Here is a 23971-nt window from a genome sequence, read left to right on the forward strand (position 1 = left end):
TACAATTCCCATTAAATTACACATAAATAAATATATACAGAGACGTGAACACTGATTCCCTTATATAACTGTGAATCGTGTTGCCAGATAAAGTTCAAGTTGGTCGCTTTACCTTGAAGAGGAAAAACTTCTACAACTGAAGACATGACATGGAACTTCGTGTATTTGTGTTCAAGTTTATTCACAATACTGATAAAAACGTCATTTTCCTTTTCTTTTTTTTTTTTTTCTAGTATGGCTACACTCTGAACTGAAGTATGTAAGGGAAGGTGGTGATTCAGTCCCATGAAGCTCATATAATTTTTTTAAATTTTTTATGGTTTTTTTTTTTTTTTTAGAAAAAAACCGTTTTTAACTTTTTTGTGGTGGTGGTCGTTGTTGAGTTGTTGTTGGTTTTTTTTGTTTTTTGTTTTTGTTTTTTTAAAAAATGGTTCACAAACTTGGACAGAACTTTTCTTTGCTGGCTTCACGGCCTGTTCTGTTCTCTTAGGCTCCACAGGAGGGCAAAGGGAGTTGGCGCCGACGACGAAGGGGGACGTCGAGGCAGGGGGCCAGGTCAGCAGGGGCGGGGGTGGGGGGGCTGTCCCCACTGATGGCAGAGAGTCCCCCAGACGCTGGGGGACCGAAGGTGGCGGCGGCGGAAGCAGCAAGCGGCAGTAGCAGCAGAGGGGGTGTGCTGGTCCCGGGGCTGTCCCAGGGCTGTCCCCTGCCCGCGGGGGGGGGGGGGGGGGTAGGTGGGGTGGAGACTGGGTAGGTGGGCTCCCGGGCTGGTGAGGCCAGAGAGGCAGGGCCGGAGGACAGCCTCACTTTCTGTGCTTCTCCTCTTTGTCACTGCTTTTGGCGCTGTTGTCCGTGTGGCTGTTGGGGTTGTTGCTGAGGTACATTTTGTCCATGGCCTTGAGGGCCTCGGTGAGATAGTTCTGCAGGGCCGTGACGGCGGCGCACACCGCTGGGCTGCCGAAGCCGTGGGAGATGAGGTTGAAGTGGGTCAAGCAGCTCTGGATGCCAGGCTCCAGGATGGGGTTGGGCCGCGAGTTCCCCAGGGGAGATCGGTCCTGAGCCAGCAGGTCAGTGAACTCTTTGCATATCTGTCTGCAGCACAAGTGAAGCAGAGAGAGAGAGAGGGAGGGGTGAGGCGGGGAGAGAGAGAGAGAGAGAGAGAGAGAGAGAGTTGAGGCTCCCCTGTGGGCAGCGCCAGCAGCAAAGAGAAAACCTTTCTCCCTGCAGTTACCTCCACCGGAATCCAGAGAACCCTGACCTGCCCCAAGGCCCCAGAGACAGACTTGGGGGGTGGCCACATGTTGGAAGACCCAGTCACCCCTCCATGTCCACTGAAACATGGCCCTCCCTACCTTCACAAATGTCTCTCTCCCTCCCACCCCTCAGCTACACCTAACTGCTAGCCCCCTCCTTTCTCACTCACACCAAACACCCCAGACACAGAAAAACATTCCACACATTTAGAAGAGAAACAAAGGAGGAGAGGCACAGAGGAGTCAGAAACATAAGCATCTCCCCAAGAGCTGCCAAGAGCATGCAGCCACCCCAGTTGTCCTGTTCAAAATATCAGAGCCCCACTTCCTGCTCTGTTCGAGAGAGACCAAGGTTGGTGGGATGAAATCTCTGCCCATTCACTTCAAATCAGGCTGGAGGCAGATAGAAAGGCAAACTTTTCCTGGGATTATTTTGCCTTTAAATAAAGGCACAAAAAATCTGTTACTTGGGGACAATTCAGACTGAGATTGAGAGAGAGTTCAGAGAGAGAGAGTGAGAGAGAGTGCTGGGGGGAGGAGCAGAGGGGGAGAGAGAGAGAGAATCTCAAGCAGGCTCCATGCCCCAGCCTGAGGCAGGGCTCGATCTCAAGATCCCGAGATCATGACCTGAGCTGAAATCCCGAGTGGGATGCTTAACCACCTCAGCCACCCAGGCGCCCCTCAGGCTGATTTTTGAGAAGAAATAAACACTTCCCTGTCAATTTCCCATTCCAAGGTGGGGGGGAAGGGAATCTCTAGGGAAATTGTGAATATGGGTGTGCTTAGGTAGCTAAGGGAAGAGAAAAAGTTGAAATCTCTGAAAGGGTCTTGAAAAGTTGGAAATACAGACAGGGGAGGCCTATACACTGGAAGCTGTCTCTGAATCTGGGAAGCAAGGCCTAGCTGGGGCCTTCCTGGGGCAGCAGTAGCCTAGAGGGGGTGGGGTGTTGGTATGAGGCAGGTAGGGAGGAGGGAGAATGGGGGAGTATTGGCAGGCTGCCCTCTCCAAGGCCAGCTGATGTCCCCAGGCCAGAAACTGTCCTGCCTGAGGCCTCAGCCTCTGCCCTCTGGTTCCAAGGCCTCCTGTGACATCGACTTTGATAATTAAGGGCTTCCAAACAAGCCTTTTAATTTCCAGAAAACATATCAAAACAGTCATTTTCTTTTCACACACCACCTGGAGAAGCCTATTCAGCCCAAGCACTGATGGGAATATAACTTGGGCCATTTTGAAACCTATGTGACATCTCGCCTGTAGGCTAAAACTTGTGGGCTCTGTGTGTGTGTGTGTGTGTGTGTGTGTGAGAGAGAGAGAGAGACAGAGACAGAGACAGAGAGACAGAGTGAGACTTTGCAGGAGGGAGGCAAAAGGAAGGCAAGAAATGGGATAAAGGATTAAGGCTGAAACTAGGAAAACTTCTGACTTGCACATTTTGCAGGCCACTGCTTAATCCTTGCCCTCAGAGAACATACTGATAGGAGACAAAAACTGATACAGGCAAGCCTGTTACCCATTTACAGACTCGATGCTGGTCTTTCTAAAACAACATAGTCACCAATCCACACTCAGCTTCCATCAAATCCCAAGGATACTCCACCCCCATACACACTAATTTCTTTCTTTTTTTTTTCCAAACTGAGAAGGGGGAGCAAAAGAGAGGATAAAGAACGGAGCCGCACCAAGAATCCCACCTGCACTTCCCCTTTAAGGTAGAGTATGGATTCTAAGACTATGCTGTTAACGTCAATTATTTACAACAACAAAGCTGATTACCACCAAACGAAGACAGGAGAGAAGTGCGACCAGAAACGATTTTGATTTTTGTTTCTCTTGACAATAAGACACCGAGACCCCGGAGAGGTAGGGAAATGCCTTACTTTGTAGCCAGGAGCATGTTTTTTCTTGTCACTTGCTCATTGGGATCGGAATGTTGTCGGTTGAGAAATTCAGCTACTGCTTTGGCAGGAAATTCGGTTTCGCACACGTACCCAAAGTCCCTGGCTAGGTGGACCGCTTCTCCTGGCAGGACGCGAGAGAGGAGGTGAGCGCAAGAGAATGAAAAGAGCTGAGGTCAGATTTTCCTCCCAACACTCTTATTTTCTTAACCCAGATGTTGAAGAAAACACAAACTACTTGTTTTCTCGTTTCAGGCATTTTATTTCCTTCTCTGTAGGATCTGGCAGATGAATTTATCAGGAAAAATGGCCACTTGTCCTAGAAGGCCAAGAGGATTTGAAAATGTAAATCCCATCCACCACCCTCCAGTCCCATCCCCCACCCTGATGACATTTTCCCAACTTCTCTTTTAAAATGTTCCTTGTATTCCAACCTCACACCTATCAACACATTCATAAATGATATTCATAATTACTCGTTGAGCTTTTCTGCGAAGGGAACAACTAAAGGTTTACATTTTAACTTGATCGCATATAATTATCTGTTCATCCAAACCGATTAACCAAGAGGATTTGAGGGTCACTCCACTGAGTCTGTCTGTGTTGTTGATTTTCGAATCTTTGGTTTTAATTTCCTGAACCAGTTGGTTTTTACTGCAGGGCTTCCTGCCATTAGCTCCAGCTCCGGAAGAACGCATGCGCCAATTAGAGCATCAAAGCCCTCTCTGCAGAGCTTGTTTCCATAAAATGGAGCGGATCACAAACAATAACAGTTCTCCAGAAACTGCCTCCCTGCTACAGGACTCAACCCCCAAGCCCATGCACACTCTCACACTACACCCAAAGCCACCACGACCGTTTCCTTGGCGCGTAATTCTTTCGGGGTATGGATAGTGGGTTCTCTATGTACTCATGTTATTTTTAATGCAAAGCTACTGTACTAGAGTTTCTGGCCCTGAACAACTGCTTATTGTTTAATAGTTATATTATCATCTTTAACACCATTCACAAATGCCTCCTAGGATTCCTCCTCAAGTTTACGGTTTTAAACTTTATTTTTAGTTCTTTATAAAGCTGGAACTCAAATCCCATTGTGATGTATCTCCTCAAACGTAACGTGTAAAGAAGACAAAATGCCTTCTTTAAATATAAATGGTAGTTTTAATATCTACCTGATCATTCAAGTGTTGTTGTTGTTTTTTCCTATTGGCATGAGACATTTCCAACACAACACAAAGGAAAACACAAAGACAGCTTATACATTCATTCCAACACATCTAAACTTAAGCCAATTTAGTATCAGAAAAACTTAACAGGAATCCAGAGGAAGCAGGAATGTGAGTGGATTCTGATGACAGTGTATCTAGAGCATGGAGTGAGAACAGGGGTAGCTTTTGTTTTGAAGGGGTTGGAAGCTTTGTGTGTGTGTGTGTGTGTGTGTGTGTGTGTGTGTGTGTGTGTGTGTGTGTGTAAAAACTGCCATGAGAAACTTTCTGCAATGCTTATATGTCTTTTCTCTTTCCGAGCCCAACAATTCAAAATCTAAAATTGTTCACTTTTCTTCCCCTCCACTACAGAAGCACAATTAAATAAGAGATAAGGGAGCATATGTTTGGGGAAAAAAAAAAAAAAAACCTAAAAGGGCATATAACCCTGAGCTTTCAGGACGGTCTTAAATCAGGATGCAGGTCAAAGATTCCCAAATTAATTCAGGAAGTAATGGTCACGCATTTCTCAAACGCAGATGTCAGAATAGCTTACGTAATTTACTGCTGAGCTCTGTGGAGGAGACAGGAACTTGGAGAATATGCAGTTCTTAAATTTTCACTCTGTTTTGGACTGAATTGGGCTTAGGGAAGTGGAATTTTGTGGCAAAGGGGAAGAAGAAAGGAGGACAGGAAAAAGTACAAATAGTTTTTTGACATGCCAGGATTCTGTTCCCTTCCAGCTATATTCTCTGGGAACAAAACAAAACAAAACAAAACCCAAAACTGCCCAATTGACACAAAATACAACCAAACATCTGGCCACTGAGTATTATCCATTTTCCCAGAAGACAGTTCCCTTCTTGTTAGCAAGTGGACTCGCTTACCCTCCACTAGTGACGTGAGGAGGGTGACGTTGGCAGCTTTACGTCTCCCTGCTGGCAGATTTAATCCTATTTTGTCCAGTTTTTCTCTTAAAGATCTTCCTCCATTTTTAGACTTCGCCCTGTTTCACAAATAGATGCAAGAAAGGGATTTAGAAAACACTGGGTTGCTCTGAGTCACGTTACAGTCACTCTGACAACTTCCTAACGTGTGCTTTTAAAAAAAGTAAGGATCATGGCCCCGAGATACTTAAGGGAGGGAAACCTAGGAAGGAATGGTACAGAAAGATCATAGGAGACAAATGCTAAACTGTAAAGCACCCCCTGTGTTCAGTTATTCTTGCAGCCAAGGTGGCAGGTTGGAAGGTTTTGATTGCCCAACTCTCTAAAGAAGAACCACAAACAAACAAACAAACACAGTTCTCATCTCTAGGGTTTGAGGTATTTTTGAGTTCAACTGATTACTGTGTATTTTCCCTGTTGTTACAATCACACAAATCCCAATGGGGTCTTTAAATTGTCTTTGCAAGAACCGCTGTTAGGTTGTTCAGAGTAACCAAAGTTATCATCACTCTCACGTTTCTTGCTCTGGCTTTAGCCCCAATGGGAAATTCATTTTACCAACTGTTTACATGCCATGTCACTAGCCTAACTAGAAATGTCAAAAGCGGATATCAGCCTTTAAAAATTTCACTGATTTCAGAGACAGTGGATGTGGTTCTAAATAGATGTCTAAATAGACTCCCATAATCAGAAAGTGGTTAAGATAAATTGTTTAAATAAAACAGCAAATTAATTAATTTCAGATTTTATTCCCTACTCAAGTGCTCTTTAATTGTGTGGATTAGATTATACTCCCCTAGGTAAACAGTATCCAATATTGGGGATGGGGGAAGGGGAGGAAAAAGCAGAGGGTGGATTCAGATCTGTGTCAGAGAAAGATTACAAAGGGAAGCAAAATGACTGTGAAGGAGGAAGAAAAGATTGGAAAAGCTGATGTTTAAAACCTTCCAAAAATGGTTTTATACGCTTTGTGTGGGATATGCCCATCAGAGCGGGACTATGGCTCCATAGATGCATAAATGAATAAACGTCGAAACAGTGAAGTTCTTGGTCTTTCTTATTTAAAAAAAAAAAGAAGGAAAAAGAAAAGATCATCTGGGAAAGTTCAACCCAACACCCACCACTCACAAAGTTGGGTGGAACCCTAGGAGGACGAAGCCCAAGGGAGGGAGAAACCTGCCCTGAGGGAAGGTGCTTCACCTTGCAGGCCCTTATCAAATCTTATCTACGAAATGAAACCTTCCGACCTCACAGGGCTGAGACGTGTATCCCTGGCCACGTATGTAACATGCACCCCTGGGTAACGACTACACATAATGCACGTACACGTGTCTTGCGTGCTGCCTGGAGCACATCACGGCAGCAGTACCTAGGGACCACTAATGCGAGCGCCTTAGGCACAGGGAGTCGCCGTCTGGCCAGAGGTGACGGGGACGAGGAGGTGGGGGGAGGGCTGCAGACTCAAGAGAAAGCCAACGTCTTCTACTTAAAACCCTATTCAAGGGACGGTGGGTTACCGTCGGAGACCCTACACGGAGGTAAGGCAAAGTAAGGCGCCTGAGAGAAGTTTTCCAGGGCTTGCAAGGTGTACGCGAGGAGGGAAAAGGCGGCTGCACGGCGCCCCGCCGCTGCAGCGGCCGGCACTGAACCGGCGGTGCAGTGAGCTGCGCGTGCGCGCGGGGAGTTGGGTTGGGGGCGGAGGGCCCGGGGAGCGCGCTGCGGCCGCAGACCCGAGCGCGCGCCAGAACGGCGAGCGCGCGGGAAAGCTACGGAGAGCGCAGGCGCGCGCCGCCTCATCCCGCCCCCAGCTCCCACCCACCCGGTTTTACGACCTTCTCCCCGCCCCTTTCTTTTCCCGCGAAGGGAGGGCCGTGGCGCGAGGCCCGTTTGCGTCGCCGCCCAGGCGCAGGCGCAGTGTTTCCCCGGGCCGCGGGGCGGGGCGGGCAGGGCGGCGCCGGGCCTCACCTCCGCAGCACTCCGCCCAGCAGCGAAGCGTTGAGACACTCAGGCGGTGAGAGGCGCCTCTGTACTTCCGCCACCGTGACCTTGTACTTCGAGGTGGAGCTGAGAAGCGAGAGACGACCCGGAACTGAACAGAAGACTTCGTTGGGGTTCACGACGCCGCCGAAGAGGTTGTCCTTGTTTATGGGGATGGCGGAGACGGCGTTGCTGTTGGACTTGGACAGGGACACGGGGCCTGCGGAGACAGACGGAGAAGCTGCGTGTGGGTGTCGGGGTGGTGCCTCCCAAGTCCTGCCGGACCCCGGCCCTCGCCCCGGCTTGCGCCGCAACCTCCACTTTCCTTCCAGCCATGAAAAATCCTGTGGCTCCTTTACCCCACCTTCTGCCCTACTCCCTGCAGTATTCCCGTCCTGGGGATCGAGCCGTCCTGGGGATCGAGCCTCAGCCCCTCGGCGCACCTCCCGGCGGGCGGGAGGCGCCCCCACCTCGCCCCACCAGCCAGGCCTGTGCTTCTGCCTGGACCCTTCCCTTCTAGCCCTCAGGGTGCTGTCTAGAGATGGTGGTGAAATTGTGACGCTCTGGGCTCTCATCCGAGGAGAGATGCTGGAGTACCGGTATAGGGTGCAGGGGAGGGGATTACGTTTGCACACCGAGAGCAAGCTATGTGTGCCTCGGAGGTTCTGTGGGGTGGGGGGTTCAGTGTTGGGGAGAAATTGTCCCCAAGACCTGTAATAAAGATCAGCAGAGAGTTTAGATGGCTGAAGTGGCCTGTAAGTGAACATTTCAGTTAAGGCACCAACCTGGGAGGTGGTGGATTCTCTTGTCACATACCACACGTGCCCCATCCTTTTGATAAATAGGCCCTTTCCTACGTTTAGTTTTGAAAAGGACCCGAGTTTTGGAAATCCATTCCACGGCCCCATTTTGAACAGGGAGAAAAAAGAGGATAAACAGGCCTACCATATACACTAGCAATATGCCCTTTTGTTGAGCAAATAGTTAATATCCTTGTCTGCTTAAGTGTCTTCATTGGCAAGGGGAGAGGATATAGTCTTACTAGTTAAAATCATAAGCTCTTCATTGTCGGCCCCACCATAGTTAGAAAAAAATTCAGGGCCAGGAAAAAGTGTACTACCATGTTACATTTCTCAACATCAATATAATTCAGATGCATTCACAACCATTTAAGTACTGTATGCATTTGTATTTTAAAATTCCACAAGGAGACATATATAATAATATGCATACATTCTACTCAGTACTCCTCCCTCCTTAATGGGGATATTCTAGACGTATGGGGAGGTGGGGGGCTCTAGGTTTTGGATAGATCACTTGTGACATTAATAGCTCTGGGGAGGCTAATAGAGACAATAGGAGTTAAACGAACTCTTGAGAGATTACTAATAAAAGAGCCAATTATCATGTCGACTTGGAAAGAGCATCTCTTAAGATTTATCCCTTGCACATCTAATTTGACGTGACAAAGACTTCACAGATGCAAAAATGAAACTTTAAACTAGCTAACAATATACTGATTGGGGTTAGAAATGAGAACAGTTTTATATAGCATCGTCCTCTGGTGGTGCCTAGATTCCTGTAATGTAACATTGCTACCATAACAACAACAAAAAAAGCTGCTATGAATAGCATTTAATCCAGTGAACTTTATTTCTACTCACTAAACACAATACAAATTACAAATCCATCCAAATCACTTGACACTTTTCAAAAACAATTTCTGCTCTGAACAATTATGCTAATAATCCTGACATCTTCAAGATGCTAATTTTAACCAAAAGCCAAATTTTTGTTAACCTAATTCACAAAGTTTAAAAACCCTTAAACAGCTAATGAGAAATTAAACTGAAGAACATGAAAGTTTTTTTCTTCCTCTGCTAAGGAGTGTTAACAAAAGACACAATTGCTTTTATATTAATGTTGAATTGTTTGCACTATTTTAGCATTATACACTTCTTAACACTCATGGCCACTCACACAATGGATTAACTAAACTATTAAACCATTTCAAAATTGAAATGCCACTTCCAAATCAGTTCAACTATTACACATTTCATGTGTTTGTCTAGATATCATTAAACTAAATTAAATGGTCAAATCATGACCAAAGCTAGCCTGTTGCCATTACTAACATACTGAAAGCCGATCATTTAAGCATTGCTGTTCTATGCCATCTATTTGCTAATTCTGAGCCTTTAGGAAATCCTATTTGAAAAAAATAAATACAGCTCTGCGAGTTCTTTTAAATAGCACTATGCCTGTAAGGACATGCCTGGAATGTAGAAGGAAATGGCTTACCTTTCTTAATTACAGTTTGATCTGGGATGTTAATACCCGGGTCTTCTACATGCTGCAACAAAAGGATACACATGGATATAAGTGTATAATCAAAACAAAAGGAAATGAATATTCTGTGCAAGATGGGGGGAGGGGGAAGGTATAGAATCAAAATTTCCTCCTCCCATATAGTGACATTTATATATAAACATCTCATCTTGGCTTATTGGAATTTGAGGCTTTGGAACTCAAGAGGTTTCACTGCACACCCACGGCCAATTTCTCCTCCCCCAGCAAATAATCCATGTTTGAAGGAGGTGGGGGTGGGGAATAAAACTTTCTTTGCAAATTAAACCAAGTTTTGGAGCACCTAATCTTTCTCACAAAGTCAGTTCAACCTTTAAAAATGCACCTAGCTTTAGTTTGGCGCCTCAGCGGCTTCGGACTTCAGCGTTTCCAGTGTTCAGGCAGCAAAAGCCAGGGAAACACAATAGAAATGACAAGAGGCGGGAGTAAGAGGGGAGTGTTGTAAACGTTTTAGGTAATGTGATAAAAAGCAAAGGCGTATACACACCTTCACTTAGGGAAAACTAAAAATCATTTTTAAAGATGATTACTGCCTAAACTGGGTATCAGAAAGGAATATGAAAACGATTAAAAAAAAAAAAAAACCTCTGAGGGTATTTTTTTTTCCTGTTGTCCAGCAGTGGATTTGTTGGTGTGGGTTTTTGTTTTTCTCCTCTCTCTCTCTCTCTCTCTCTCTCTTTTTTTTTACAGATGGATGGGTATACGTGTGTGCTAGAGTCAAAACGTGATTAGAAAGTAAAATGAAATCATGTTTTCTAATGCAGAAACTGACAGGCAATATAATGTCTGGCTGTGTTTACAAATTAGCACCAGGGCTGCTGAGATAGAAGATTTCGCAATCGTTACCAAACACAGGCATTACCATTTAAAAAACTATTACTTCCTTCTCTAGTCTTTGTCCAACAATAATACTGATTCGAACATTTTCCATTCTGTCTTGGATTTATGCTCCTGTTAATTGTGCCTGATCGCAATGATTCCGGGTGGATGGTACTAAGTTGCTTTATTACAGGTTTTATTATACTCAATGCTCTCATTTGTAACTTGCCTAAAGTGCTTCTGGATTTAAGTATAATTAAATTGAGAAATGTTCAGAAATGACTACTGCTGCAGTTCTTGTGTTTTAACTATATGGGGAAATATGATCCCTTTATGCATGCACCCTAAACCCATAAAGTAAATGTAGTGTGGCATAATACTTTTATTTGTGTTATTTCTAGACCTTGTCCATACAGGGAAGACTGTTAAGTTTAAAACCCCACTGAGATATTAATGATTAAATAATTTTCACCATCAATTTGATTTTCTTAAATATTTAGCAGTCATTCTTATTAAAGGTTAACTGTTGCAGCAATGGGAAAATTGAAAACAACCCTTTTCCTGACCCAAATTCCTTTGAAAGAATTTTTTTCTTAATAGGTGGGGGAAGGTGGGGAAGAGCAGCAACTGGGTTTCCTTGTTTTTATTTGATCTTTTGGTTAATTTCTCCTACTAATTTCACCACAAAAAGTGACTATACAGGTGTTAAGAATTCACACCAGCCACTTTGGAATTTTTGCAAAGTAGAGCAATTCTAATTCATGGTAATTCCAAAAGGCTGCAGTGCATTTTGCAATTCAAATATGTCCAAAGAGCGGGCTAGAAAAAGGATTCAGAGACTCTTTGGGAAGGGGAACTGAAATGATCACAACTTCCAGGTTTGGTTTTTAATTTGCATTTTCTCAACTATTGCTCCCCTTACTTTACTTCCCAAGAAATGCACTGTTTAGTATGTTTCCAAAAACATTTATGAACACAGACACACACACAATGCTTACTAAACCCCACAATGGATTAAGTGCCTACTTTTCCTGCTTTCCATGCAAGGCTGCTAAACATAACCAACAAATTTCAGTGATTAACTGGGCCAAATGAGAGCTGTAATAAGTTTTCTATTTTCCTATGTAACTTAAATAATGTTTTAAATTCACCAAGCAAGCAGGTAAGTTCATCTGACCATTTTCTTTGCAATCTAATGCAGTAATCATTAAACTGTCAACGGACATATTGCTGCAATATTTGATGCACTAATTTGAAATAGCATTTTAGTAAAAATCACATCCAGATACATTTCCTCTCTAAAGAAAAGCAGCATTAACAGAGCCTTTACAGCTTTAATAAAATTATTGGCTCATTCTAATTCCATTTCAGGAGGGTTGTGAGGAAACCATAAATACGTAGAATTGAAACAGAGATGCTGGTTTAAATTTAATTTCAGAAAGTATTTTCAAATTATCAATAGCCTGGTTTACACTGTAAACAGTAAATGTGCTAATACCATGCTTATTCAGAAATCGTTTTAAACTGCATTTATTGATAACTGGATTAGAACTCAAATAATGTATTGCCCAATAGTCTCAAAACATTTAATTTAATATGGGGTGTAGCAGGTTCTGATAGGAGTTGGGAACCCAGCTAATGATTTATGAGGTCAGCACTTAGCACCCCTAGGAGGAGAAGGAGGCTGCATTTTAATGTCCCTCTGCTCCGATTTGCTACTTACTATTCTTTAATCAGGGTAGGCTACACACATAACTTTTAGATATCACTAGTGCTTATGAAATCCGGTAAAAAAAATTTTTTTAGTATGTCGTTCACGCTTTATTTTAAACTGCTAGGGTATTTAATGAGCTCTTTTGGTTGAATTTAACATCTTTTCAGGACAGGGAGCAATCCCCCACGCCAGACTCAGCGGTGGAATTAGATCTTCTCCCAATCGAAACAGTTTACTGTCGTGGAGAGGGGCAGATATTGTTAATGGTGACATTCGTCTGATTTATTTCTGTGTCGGTGGAAATGGTAATGCAGGCATTGTTTGAAGGAGCTCCAGGAACCATTGTTCTAGGGCTATAACTCTCAACTACTTTTTAATTTTTTAATTCGGTCGTTTATGTGGGTTCTCCAAGTGTCCGCCCAAAAAATAAAATGAAATTTTGAAAAAGTAAATGCCATTGAGGGAAACCCCGGGCCCACAGGCTGTGTGTCCCGATTATCTTCTCTGGGGGTGGGTGAGCCGGGGCTGCGTTCTCCCTCGCGCCGCCCGCGCGTCCTCTTACCGGGACGTCCTCGATGGCGTGAGGTAAGGAGTGGATCGGGAGGTCTCCGAGTCCTGAGCTAAGCCCGTGTGGGCCGTGCAGGAGGTCTTCGTGCCGCCGGTAGTCCCTGCGAGGATCCAGGCCCGAAAGCTGGTGGGGCAGCCCCCGGTGCGTGTGCAGGAGCCCAGACTCCTGGCTCTGCCTCTGGCCCGGCCAGCCCGGGTGCTGCGGCTGCGGCTGAGCGTGCAGGGGGTTCAGGCTGTAGGGGTCGTTGACGTGGGAGTAAGGATCTTGCGACTGGGGGTAGATAGGCTGGTAGGGCGGGGGGAAGTAGGGGGGCTGGAAGTCGGCATTAGGGGTGTGGGACAGCGGCGGGGCGCTCGTGTAGGGAGATTGACCTACAGTGCCCAGCTGGGGCAACCGCGCCGTCCCGTTGCTGGTGCCGTCGTGGCGGTCCTAAGAGAGACAGAGAGAAGAAGGGGGGAAAGAACAAGAAATCAGGCGTCGAGTTACAGCTGTCCACTCTAAATCCACTCGGCAAGACTGCGTGGGAAACCGCTCATTCCGGTCGGCAGGCCGCCGAAAGAAATGAGCTCTAAGTTGTTCATTTCGGAAAATACCCAGTAGTGAAACGGGCTCTTCCAAAAACGCAGGGAATTAGATCGTGCAAATGTGGGGGCATAAGAGGCTCTGTTTAGGCTTTTCTTTCAAAGTGTGTGTGTGTGGGGGGGGAGGAGATAGAAAAAGGCCTCCCAGAATACAGCCCGTTAAACTGCAGCGTGAAACCTCCCTTAAGCAAAATTAAAATTCCTGCTAAATATTAAACAGTAGAAGCGGCCTTTTCTTTTTCCCCGGGATTTGAACCTGCCTGCCACTGCGTTATTGTTTACCCTGTTCCATTTATTTGGAGGGGAAAAAAAATCATACACGTTCAAAGACTATTACCATTTCATGACTATTTAAATAGAAACATTTCGTAGAGGGGCTGTAAGGAAAGCACACCTTTAAATTACCAGCTTAAAGAAGGTTTTAACTGCAGGATGGGGTTCTGTCTTTTCCGCTTCCTCAGTTAGGAGCCCTTTTCTCGACAGGGTCGATTTATGGTACGGATGGGGAGACGGGGGACGTCAAGTCAAGGTTTAAAATAGGAAAATTCAGCCTTATTGGGTTTAAAAGAGAGAGGTGTACCCGGGGCGGAGGCTCCCGCCCCTTGCACCCCAGCCCCAAAGGGCAGAAGAAACGCCTGACTTTATGTTCCTCTATTGCAATTCGCTTGCAAAACAAGCGAACAGAGTTGATTCCAGGGAGTGCGAACCCTCGGAGGTTCAGCCCCGGGCCCCGAGGGTAGGGGACACACCGGCCGCGTTTTTCCTATAGATGGATTAAGTATCAAACGTTGAGAACATCTCGGGAACAAGTGCAGACGCAAGGAAATAAGGATGAACGCGGCGAGAAACACGCCTGGGGAAGTAGTGGCGAGGTGGGTCTGCGCGCCGGGAGAGGTCGAGCGGGGGCGGGGGATAATGCGTTCGACTTAAGAATGAAAAAAGCGAGAGAAAGGGGCAAAGAGAGAAATGCAAATGGAAAAGGGGTGCCCTGAAGGAAACCTGGGCGCGAAACCCGAGGTTGCGGGCAGCTCCGCAGCACCAGGTTTCCAGAAGAGAATTCCTAAGGAAACAGGGATGGGGGTGGGGATGGGACTCACCATAGCTGAAAAACTGTGAACTAACATCTGCGAAGAGTCTGGGGTAACGAGTCAGGGTGGAAAAAAACAAGCAAGCCTGGAGAGCCCGGCTGCCCCGCCGCCCGAGCGCGCCCCACACAAAAGGCGCCGAGAGCCCCGCGCCACCCAGGACTCCAGTCACGGCGCAGACGCTCCCCCGAGCGCTGGAGCCCCGCTCTGGTCCATCCGAACTTGAACCACCGATTCGAGCGGCGCCTTCAGCTGGTCGAACCCACGGTCTCTATCCTGCCGTGATCGGTTATGATTCAAAGTTCCTTAAAAAATGAAAAACCCCAAAAAGGGAAAAAGAAAAAAGTGTGTGTGTGTCTGTGTGTATGTGCGTGTTCCTTAATCCGTGTCTCCCCTCTTTTCTTAGCGGCGGCTTCGCTTGAGCTTCTAATAACCGCGCTGGGCAGCGTTCCTGGAGCCTCCTAATAGCAGATATTCATGACTATTAATATTACACGAATACTTAATAAGGGAAGAATGCCTGGAAATCGAGCGTGAAGCGGAGAGGCAACTCGCGCCGGAGCCGGCTCTCAATGCAGTCCATTGACGGGAGCCTCAGTGTAGCAAATCGGAGGTGGGGAGAGGGAGCGCGAGAGACAAAAAGCGGGCGAGAGAGGGAGCGGGCGAGCGCGCGGGGGGCCGCGGCGCGGCGTCTGGCGAATCACAGGGAAGGGGCAACATTTTAAAAGGTTGCAGGGCATGCAAAAGTGAAAGAGAAAGAGGGAGAGAGGGAAACCGAGGGAGAGAGCGCAGAGAGGGAGAATGTGTCTGCGTGCGTGTGTGAGAAAGAAAGTGTGGGTGAGAGAGAGGAGCCCAGAGTGGGGAGAGGGGAGGGAGGGAGGGAAGGAGGGAGAGCCCGAGAGGAGGAAGGGAGGGAAAAAGGGAGGGAGTGAGAGAGGGAGGGAGGGAGGGAAGGAGGGGGAGGGGGCCGAGCTGGAGCGCACGGAGGGGGAGACCGCGGGGGAGGGGGAGGGGGAGAGGAAGCGAGCGAGGACAATCAGACCTAAAAGGCTGGGGCAGACCTCGGGATACCGTGGGGGCCGCGCGTCGCGGGCAGGAGCTGCCGGGGACCGCGTCCGGGCATTCATCGGGCCCTCGGCGCGGGAGGTGCTGCCCGGCCCTCTCGGGCCGCGGGCTACTCCGCTCCGCAGCCGGGCCTGGGACTCGGGATTCGGCTGCCCGCTGCCGCGCCGCTCCTCCATGGCCCGGCGCCCCGCCCGGGACCGGCCCGCCCGCCCGCTCCACCGGCCCTCGCCTCGGCGGCCGCTCGAGCTTCCCTCGGACAGCCCGGGCCGATCGCTCTGCCGCAGCTGCCGCCCCGCCCTCAGCTCTCCGGGGCAGAGGCTCGGGAAGAGGGAGCCGGGACGCGGTCCGGGGCGCGCAGAGACGCTAGGCGGCCCAGCTCGGGCGCCGCTGGCACGAGCTCCCGGTTCCCGGCGCAAACCCGTCCGACTGGCTGGGCCACTCCCGCCCGACGCCCCCCCGCCCCCCCCCCGGATGACACGGCTCGCTCTCTCCCAGCGCGGCAAGGCTGCCGCCGCTGCCAGTCCGCCCGCTGGGTTGTCAGAACAAGCGGCACCTCGCCTCCTGCGTGTCCCTGCAGAGCCCCGACATAATTAGACAGCCCTGGGCCGGCTCGCAAACCCGAAATCCCTGCTCCGGCGCTCGCCCACCGCAAAGTTGTTGAAACAGCCCGCACTCTGTTCTCGCTCGCTCTCTCTCTTTGCCTCACTTACACACACATTCGCACGCGCCCCCACAGGGTCCCTCAAGTTCTTCGCCTCCCACCCAGGTCTCATCGGCGCCCAGCGCCGCACAGAGGTTCGGACCCCGCCCGCCGAGGGCCTGGCGCCGGGAGCTGGGTTTCGGCCTCCGCGAAAGTGAAATGCCCGAGCCTCGGGCCAGAGCCTTGGCGGGGATAATTCACTCTCGGAGACTGAGGAGCTCACTCGGACCAGTTAGCAGAGCAAACCCCCCCCCGCCCCCCGCCACGGGCCTGAAAACAAAGCGGCTGGTGTGCCCTGGGGTCTCTGCGCCCCGCACCGTTCACAGCAGGAGCCCCGAGAGAAGCGCCGTCCCCGTGGGATGTCACCCGTGCCCCATGGGGTGAGGGGAGGGCGAAAAGAAAGAGCCCGGGAAAAGAGAAAGATTTAAAATAGTCGACGGAGAGGAGAGGGGGGAAGGGAACCGGTGACACATCGTTCACACAAACCCGGGTTCTGATTTCAAGTGAAGACAAGACCCACGCAGCTGCGCCCGCGCAGACCTCTGCTCCAAACATTTCCAGCTCCAAATGCCAAAGAGAAAGAAAAGGACAGAAAAGAAAAAATAGCAAAAGCCGGGATTACCACCTATTTAGGTAATCGGCCGCGGGCCCCCTCCCCCTCCTGTGACTCCTCCGCTTATTTCAGCCGGGGTTGTGAAGGAGTTCGGGGCCGCGGCAGCCAGGCCGGCTCCCAGCGCCTCCCGCGGGCGGGTCAGTGGTGCCGGAGCTTCGCCGGCTGCCCCGAGAAGCCGGGCTCCGGAGACCCTGGGTTTTTAAAATGGGCTCCAAAGAGGCGCGCTCTTCCAGCGCCGCGGGCTCCGCGCACCCGAGGTCGTGTGCAGCCCCGCCAGGATTCCCACGGTCACGCAGCCGACTGCCGGGCCGCTGCAGGGGCCGAACCTTGAGGACCCGGCGACTAGGCGGCTCCACGCGGTGGCAGCCCTCCCACCTCCACCCCGGGGATGCTCTCAGAGTATCCTTCAGAGGGAGAAGCTGCTTAGAACTTTCTCAAAAACATAGATACCTGGAGCGAGCCCCGCAGCAATTTGGGAGAGGGGTGCTTCCAGACTGAACCCAATAACTGGGAGGTGCAACACAGCTCAGAGCGAAGTGTGCAGGCTCCTTCTCCAAACAGAAAAGACCCTTCCTTTTTAGAAAGGGGGAGAGGGAAGATAGGAAGGAAGGAAAAAAATGAATAAATAAAATAAGGAATTTTAAAGATCGGAGAGGAAGTATAAGGAGGGAAATGGGCTCTTTCCTTTCTCTTCCTGGTGACTCAGCCCCCAGAAGCTCGCTGGAGACACACGCAGGGTGCACAGACGCGTGCCCAATTGCCAGGAACTGCTTCAAAGACCCATGCTCGTCTCTTCGCTCCACTCTTGGGCAAGCCCAAAACTGGCCAGAAAAAAAAAAAAAAAAAAAGGTGGGGGGGAGTGGGACACCAGCTTCGAAGGAGGGAAATGAAAGAAGACGGCGTCCACATCCTTCCTCTCCAGCTTCTCCCCTGCGTTCTCCGGGAGAATTGGAGAGGCGGGCGCTGAGCCGGGGAAAGTTTGTCCCACCCGCATTTCGCAGCTGGCTGCGAGCAGAGGAGGCGGCGCGGGGAGGTAGAGCTCGGAGCCGGCGGCCGCAAGGATAACCAGCGCCGCGCTTACCTCGCAGTCCTCGTACTTGATATTATCCGTCAGTTTCCAAAGCATTTTCATGGATCGGCGTGAACGGATTTGCCCCCTTCTCCGCCTCGCACCCAAGTGGAGCTACTCTCTGGGTAAGCGCAAAGTGTCGGCTGCCGGCGGTGAGCGCAGGAGGAGGAGGAGGAGGAGGAGGAGGAGGAGGGCGAGGAGGAGGAGGAGGGTGAGGAGGAGGAGGCGAGAAGCGAACGAGCTCCCGTGTGCGCTCGGAGATCTCCCTCTAATGGTAGAAACTTTTCCCTTTTCCAGCTCTTTACCAACAGCCTAATCGCCTCATTAGCATATCAACAATAGTCCAATTGCTCGCCAGCACCGCAATCCGCGGCCGGCCGCTCCGACCCAGGTATAAAGGCCTCTCCGAGCCGCGAACTTGCTCCTAGAGAGCATGCCTGCCCGTGAGCCGACCAAATCTCCCCTGAGACCAGCTGCGCGCCCCGGCCCCAGCCACCCCCAGGCCCCCCGCCGCGCCATTCCACCCCTCTCCTGTTCCCCTCCGTCTCCTCCTCGAGGGAGATGCCCTCCGCAAAAACCCGGCACCGTGCAGGGTCCAAGCGGCTGCGCCTGGGGCCCGGCTTTCAGCACCTCTCCCTCATCCCTGCCAACGCTAACCGCGCTGTCCTTGCGGCCCCGTCCAATTTTATTAGAAATTATTATCCCTTTCGCAATTAAATATAATCATCAAACCAAGACCGGCAAAGTCACTCCAGGATTTTTGCCCAACAAGAGATCGCCTCCGCTCGCGGCAGCCACCACCTCGGGCCGCAGCGCCTTGGGAGTTTTATTGGCTTTGCGCTTCCCACCCCCCTACCGCCCCCCCCACCCCCAGGTTGAAGATTTTGCCAAACGGCTCCAGTCGCTCGGCTGGGGTTTGCGATCCTTTAATTGCCGCGTGTAAAATAAAAATTGTACCCTGAAGAGGTTAGTTGACAGCTCCAGGGGTTAAATGATTTTCCTCTCATTTGTATGAAGCTAGGGCTGACTGATAATTCAACGTGGTGTTGGGGCTAAGGGTTTCCTAGGTGCGATGTGGACAAAATAACAGAACTCCTTACGGAGACTCACAGTCGCTCCTGGAGTTGTGCGGAAACACCGACATGTGTGCTCCGTGTCATGCATGCATCAAAATAAATCGCTGGGAACCAACTCTTCGCTGTGCTAATCTGCTCCAGTTTTCCCAAGATCACCCTTTTTAATTAAAGCAGGGAGAGTTCCTTCATGATTTGGTGATGTTACTAAAGCGGGCGCGCTGGCGGCGCAGGGCCCGGCTGCCGCAGAACCCGGAGGCCTGGGGGCCACCCCCTAGTCCAGGTTGGCCAGTCCAGGCTTTCCCGCTCCATACAGGGACCTGCTCACCTCACCGGGACGTTAAATATTTTTTTCTTCTGTTTTAGTGAATTGTTTTGAAGAAGAAATTAAAAAGAAAGACCTGACGTAATCCTTCAAAATACAGAGTAATTAATTTCTCTGGCTGAGCTTCTCATTTGTCCTCCATAAAAAAGTTTTTGTGTGTCTTTCTCCCTCTTGAATACTGCAAACTCACCAACAGTAGGTCGGCCTCAGAGTTGCTCTAGGAACGACTTCTGGTTCCATCTAGGCCTGTTTCTTGCAAATCTCCAGGCCTCCCAGGTCTCCATGGTGTGTCCTTGCAGAGGGGTAAAGGCACTTGCAAATCCGAGCATTTCTTAACAGGTGGAAGGAAGGCAAGAGGAGGGAGGACCACCTCCTCCCCCTCCCCCAACTGCAGAAGAGCAATTCTCCTTCCGGATGACTGCAGCAAATGCCCCAAGCCAGGCAGAGTAGTCCAGAGGCCCTCCCAAAACTTAGGAAAAAGACTCGAGATGGAAGGGGGATTCAGAGCATGAGGGACACCCTCCCCTGGGCACTGCCTTACACTCCTTTTCCTCACCTGAACACTAGCACAGTTCTCTGGCTAAACACAGCCCGCGGTTAGGAGCCATGCTCCACCCAGAAAATGGTCAACTTCCAGCACTCGCACCAAGCACCTGAGGGGCTGCCCCTGGGCCCGCTGCCCAACGCAGTGTCTTCAAGTCGGGAGATGGGCCGCCTCGAGCATTTACACCTTCCCAGCAAGTGGCCACAGCTGCAGAGCCTGATCTGTAGGCCAAATCCTAGGCCTGGGAGCATGGGATTTTTACACCCTCAGACGTCGCCACACTGTGCTTAAGGGAACTTCAAGTTTCGCTTTCTTTCAGTTTGTGGGCTGGGGAAGGCATTCAAGGCCCTTCATCTTCTCCACCCCCCCACCCACCCCCTTGCTGACCCATGCCCTGCAGATTTGTGGCTCCACACCCGCCAGGGCTGCTAAACTGTTGTTGTATTCCCGCCGAGGGTGCCTTTGAGGTGCAGATTGCCGCCTGCGAACTCTGCGCCACCGTCGGAGTTCTGGGTGATGAAGAAAGGCCCAGGCGAGCGCCCCAGTAGACCCTGGAGCCAGCCGAGCGGCGTTTGTGGGAACGTCATTACCACGACAAGTCTCTTCATTGCATGTCAATGCTCCATCCCCACCAGCACCCCGGGACAGTAGCGCCAGGCCTGGGGCTACAGGTCGGGGGTCCAGGCCTGAAGTGGGGGTGTGGAGAGGCCATTGGAGGGAAAAATGAGTATCAGTGTGAGACAGAGACACCGAGAGAAACAAAGAGACAGCAAGGGGCCTGAATGACTATTTTCTCTGGTTGTCACCACTCAGTGGGACCCGAGGGCCCAACAGGCCAAGCCTGAAGGATCCAGCCCCTCCAGGCCCCAAATCTACGTGCCGCACCCGAGAGGCAGGCTTCCCACCACTTGCCAAACTGTGAGCCCGCAGGAGCCAGGCCCAGGGTTCACTCCTTTCCCCTTTGGGCCATATTCTCACTGCGACCCAACCGTAGGCCCTTTAGAAGCTCAGACGCAGGCTGACCCTGCACTACTGGTACCTTCTCAGACCCGGGGAGCTCGGCTGAGAGGTCCACTCGGCTTGTGGAGAAAACTGCAAAGACCTCAGCTAAAGACCTCCCCCAGTCTACACCCTCCAGAGAAGAGAAGGAACAAGGGCCCTGAGGCGCACTGCGGCAAGGGGGGGAAAGTGGGGATTCCCAACATTTATGTTTGGTGTGGGATTTGCATCCTTAAACAACAAAGTTAGTCTAACTTTGGGAATGAAATTGCATTTTAGGGAGGTTTAATTGGGAGGAGAGGTATAAAAGAGTTCAGGGTTAACAAAAATAATAAATACAAGGAGAGAAATAAAAATTGCAAGACAGTTTCCTTTCCCCAACTCCAAGAATGTAGTAAAGACAGGACTTCTCTGAACTTTATTCCTAATGGCACAAATCTGAAACACGAAAAAGAACTCGTCCCAGAAACGGCAGAGCCTTGACTTCTCTGTGGGAAGTTCCCTGCGTTTGGTTCAAATTGCCCTGAAGGCTTTTAGGCACACAGAATCTCGCCCTAACCAGGCCTCCCTATGCCAGGGGGTGGGGGGTGGGGGGAAGAGGGTCCCGCGGTTCCCATTAGGAAGTCGGCGACAGAGGAGAGGTTCTACCCTCACCAGCCTGGCGGGAGCTGCCCTGGTTTCCATAGGGGAAATCTCTGGAAGTTAGGAGAGAGCCGGAAGAATGCTCCTGTGGCCGGGGTGGGGTCAGGACTCAAGGGAGTCAGGATCAAGGGCCCGGTTGGCCTTGTGGTACCCGAGGCCTAGCCGGGCCGAGTTCGGCAGACGTCGGTTTCGGCAAATCTTGGACCTGCCTTATCACCCACCATTCACCCCTCATCCAGTCACCCCAATCTATAGCCCAAGCGGCGAAAACTGGCTTCACGACTCGGACCGAGAGAGAGGCTAAACTCTGTGCAAACTCTTTTAAGTATTTCCCCAAAGAACATTCTCGCGGGCGCGACCCGTCCATCCGGACCCCTTTCCATTCTCCACACCCACTAGGTCCCCCAAACTTGGAGACAGAAAGAGAGACAGGTGCACCAGAACCCCACCTCATGCGTAGTCCTGGGGTCTCTAGGGCAAGAACGGAGGCGTACGGAGTAGTGAACCTTCCTTACCACGCGCTGCAACCCCCGCCCCGCGCCCTTCCCCCTCCCGAATTAGTCATCCACCCTTGTTTCTACGGGGGAGGGGGGCGTGAAAGGCCGCAGCGCAAACCGCAAGTGACCCCCGGGGCCACCTGTGGAGCGTGCGCCGGACTTTCCTCAGCTCCGGGCCCGCCGGCAGCGCGTGTTTTTTCTGCCCTTTCTCTCCTGGGAACACTCCTGGGCGCTGCCAGGCGCGCCTCACTTACGACTCTCCTGCCCTGGGCCAAGGCTCTTCCTCTCCGCCTACCCCCCCCCGGCCCCCTCCCCCGCTCCACCCCCGCCCACTTCAGCCCCAGCCAAGGCAAACCCCCGTACCTGCCAGTCCCCCATTTTGGCAAGTATGGACATCGCGGCTCGGCGCTCCTGGCGACGGGTCCCCGCCGGGCATGGGCTGTAGGGCTCGGCCGGGCCCGCTCCCTGGAATCGCTTAGGCAAATCCTCCTTTTTTACCTGCTCACCAACATCTCACCTGGTCATAAAGAGCTGGGTTGCTACCTGCCGACGCATGCGCGCTGGCCCAGGAATTCACTCCTCCAGCTCTAGTCCCAGCGCCTCGCAGAGCTGACCTGGGAAGTGATGGATTTATAGCCGCGGCAATCTCGCCATCAGCTCCAGCTTTTCCCAACAGCCCCAACCCGCTTTCCCGGTCAGTCCCTGACCGGGGAACAGAGGCAGACTGCCTGCTGGGGTGTGCAGGGCGCGATGCGAGTGTGAGTGGGTGTGTTTTCGCACTCAAGCAATGGGGGCATCTCCGCGCTCTTCCCCAGACTCTCCTCCCCCCTCGGAACTTTGGGGCTGGGAGAGTCTCCACCCCGAGGTGGGGAGGATGGGGGGCGGGGGAGAAGAGAGCAAGGCCTGGAGATTGGGCCCGACCCGATAGGTCCCTCACACCTGGATGCATGCGGTAGGGCCAGATCCTGGGGCGGGCCTCCCCACTAGTCCTCGAGGTTCAGGACAGTCCGGGCCCTCCCGGATCCGAGTCTGCAACCCCCAGGGGGTTCAGCGTCCGATCCCAGATCAAAGTGTTCCTCAGTAGGTGAAAACGTTCGCGATTCTGTTTCATTTCTGGCTTCTAGTTTAGTCTCCTCCCACCGCAGATACACACACTCTCTCTCTCTCTCTCTTGCACACTCATACACTCACACTTCTATTTAAGGTGAGCCCCTCCCCCACTCCTCTATGACTTCCCTACTCTTTATCTTTTCCAATAACAACTCTTTAAAGGAGAATGGGGGCGTTGGTGGTTCTGGGATAGGCAACTGAGGTTTGGGCTGGGGTTTGCTTTCCCATGACAGATAAAATCACTCAAGTGATTTCACCGCTGCTTCTAATTAGAAGGGAGATTTAAAGGAAGCCACAGGATTTGGGGCTCCCGAGGAGCTCATCTCCCCGTCAGGAACCACACCTGGTCGGGAGGGAGGTCCGGGTGAGGAGCTTAGCCTCGGGCCGCGCTCCTCCGAGACCCTGCCAGCCCCATTCCGGCAGCCACGAGATCCGAGAATCCAGGGCTTGGGCCTATAACTCCTGGGACAGGCCCTGGGACAGGGCCAGTTACCCTCCCTGGCTGGCTGCAGTCTGGGGGACTAGAATGAACAAAGAACGGGCTTCAAATCCACTACGACACGTCAGGCAAAATGTGTAAAAGGTCAGCTCAGAAGCTGAGGAGTGACACTTGTCCCCATACCCAAACTGCCTCTTTCTAGCCCTGTGCCCCAGCCTCCATACCTGCCCCACTGGCCTTGCACTCTCCTGGCATGCGCGGAGATGGTGTGGCTGGTGACTCTCAAGGAGTTCCCATGTCGCCTAGGAATTTGAGTCTTCCCTGGGCTGCGGGACTTTCATCCCTGTGCCGATTCTCTTGTGGATTTGAAACTTTCTTGGACCTGCCTTAGATCCTTGCTCAGCAAGTATGGTGTTTGTTTGTGGGTCCCTTTTTTTTTTTCTTCCTTGTGAGAATTTTAAATTAAAAAACACGGCGTTTTTA

General features: G+C 50.8%; 1 protein-coding gene across 4 annotated transcripts; it reads right to left on the reverse strand.

Moving 5' to 3' along the window:
* Window positions 1-803: 803 nt before the first annotated feature.
* On the reverse strand, window positions 804-22335 carry TFAP2A (transcription factor AP-2 alpha). 4 transcript variants are annotated; one of them, XM_028107499.1, is made up of 8 exons: window positions 17872-17916; window positions 14425-14451; window positions 12741-13175; window positions 9580-9631; window positions 7267-7498; window positions 5242-5360; window positions 3132-3273; window positions 804-1092 (listed from the first exon to the last, which is right to left on the reverse strand). In XM_028107499.1, the coding sequence occupies exons 1-8, from the start codon at window positions 17914-17916 to the stop codon at window positions 804-806; spliced, it is 1341 nt and encodes a 446-aa protein (XP_027963300.1). The 4 variants fall into 4 exon arrangements, with proteins under 4 accessions (XP_027963300.1, XP_027963303.1, XP_027963302.1 ...); XM_028107502.1 differs by lacking the exons at window positions 14425-14451; window positions 17872-17916 and adding an exon at window positions 22303-22335; XM_028107501.1 differs by lacking the exon at window positions 14425-14451 and having other exon boundaries at window positions 17872-17922.
* Between the last annotated feature and the right edge of the window lie 1636 nt (window positions 22336-23971).

Source organism: Eumetopias jubatus, unplaced genomic scaffold (genome assembly GCF_037043125.1).
Source record: "Eumetopias jubatus isolate StellerSeaLion01/CBP00866 unplaced genomic scaffold, mEumJub1_p1.0 scaffold_6, whole genome shotgun sequence".
Taxonomy (NCBI): domain Eukaryota; kingdom Metazoa; phylum Chordata; class Mammalia; order Carnivora; family Otariidae; genus Eumetopias; species Eumetopias jubatus.

Excerpts from the sequence above, each read along its gene's own strand:
- TFAP2A (XM_088024388.1), bottom strand. The coding sequence starts at position 15,653 with ATGGAGGAGCGGCGCGGCAGCGGGCAGCCGAATCCCGAGTCCCAGGCC. Across the intron at positions 13,176-15,473 it reads GGCCCCCACGGTATCCCGAG|GACCGCCACGACGGCACCAG; the intron begins GTCTGCCCCAGC and ends TGTCTCTCTTAG. Across the intron at positions 3,274-5,241 it reads CCTCACGTCACTAGTGGAGG|GAGAAGCGGTCCACCTAGCC; the intron begins GTAAGCGAGTCC and ends GCGTCCTGCCAG.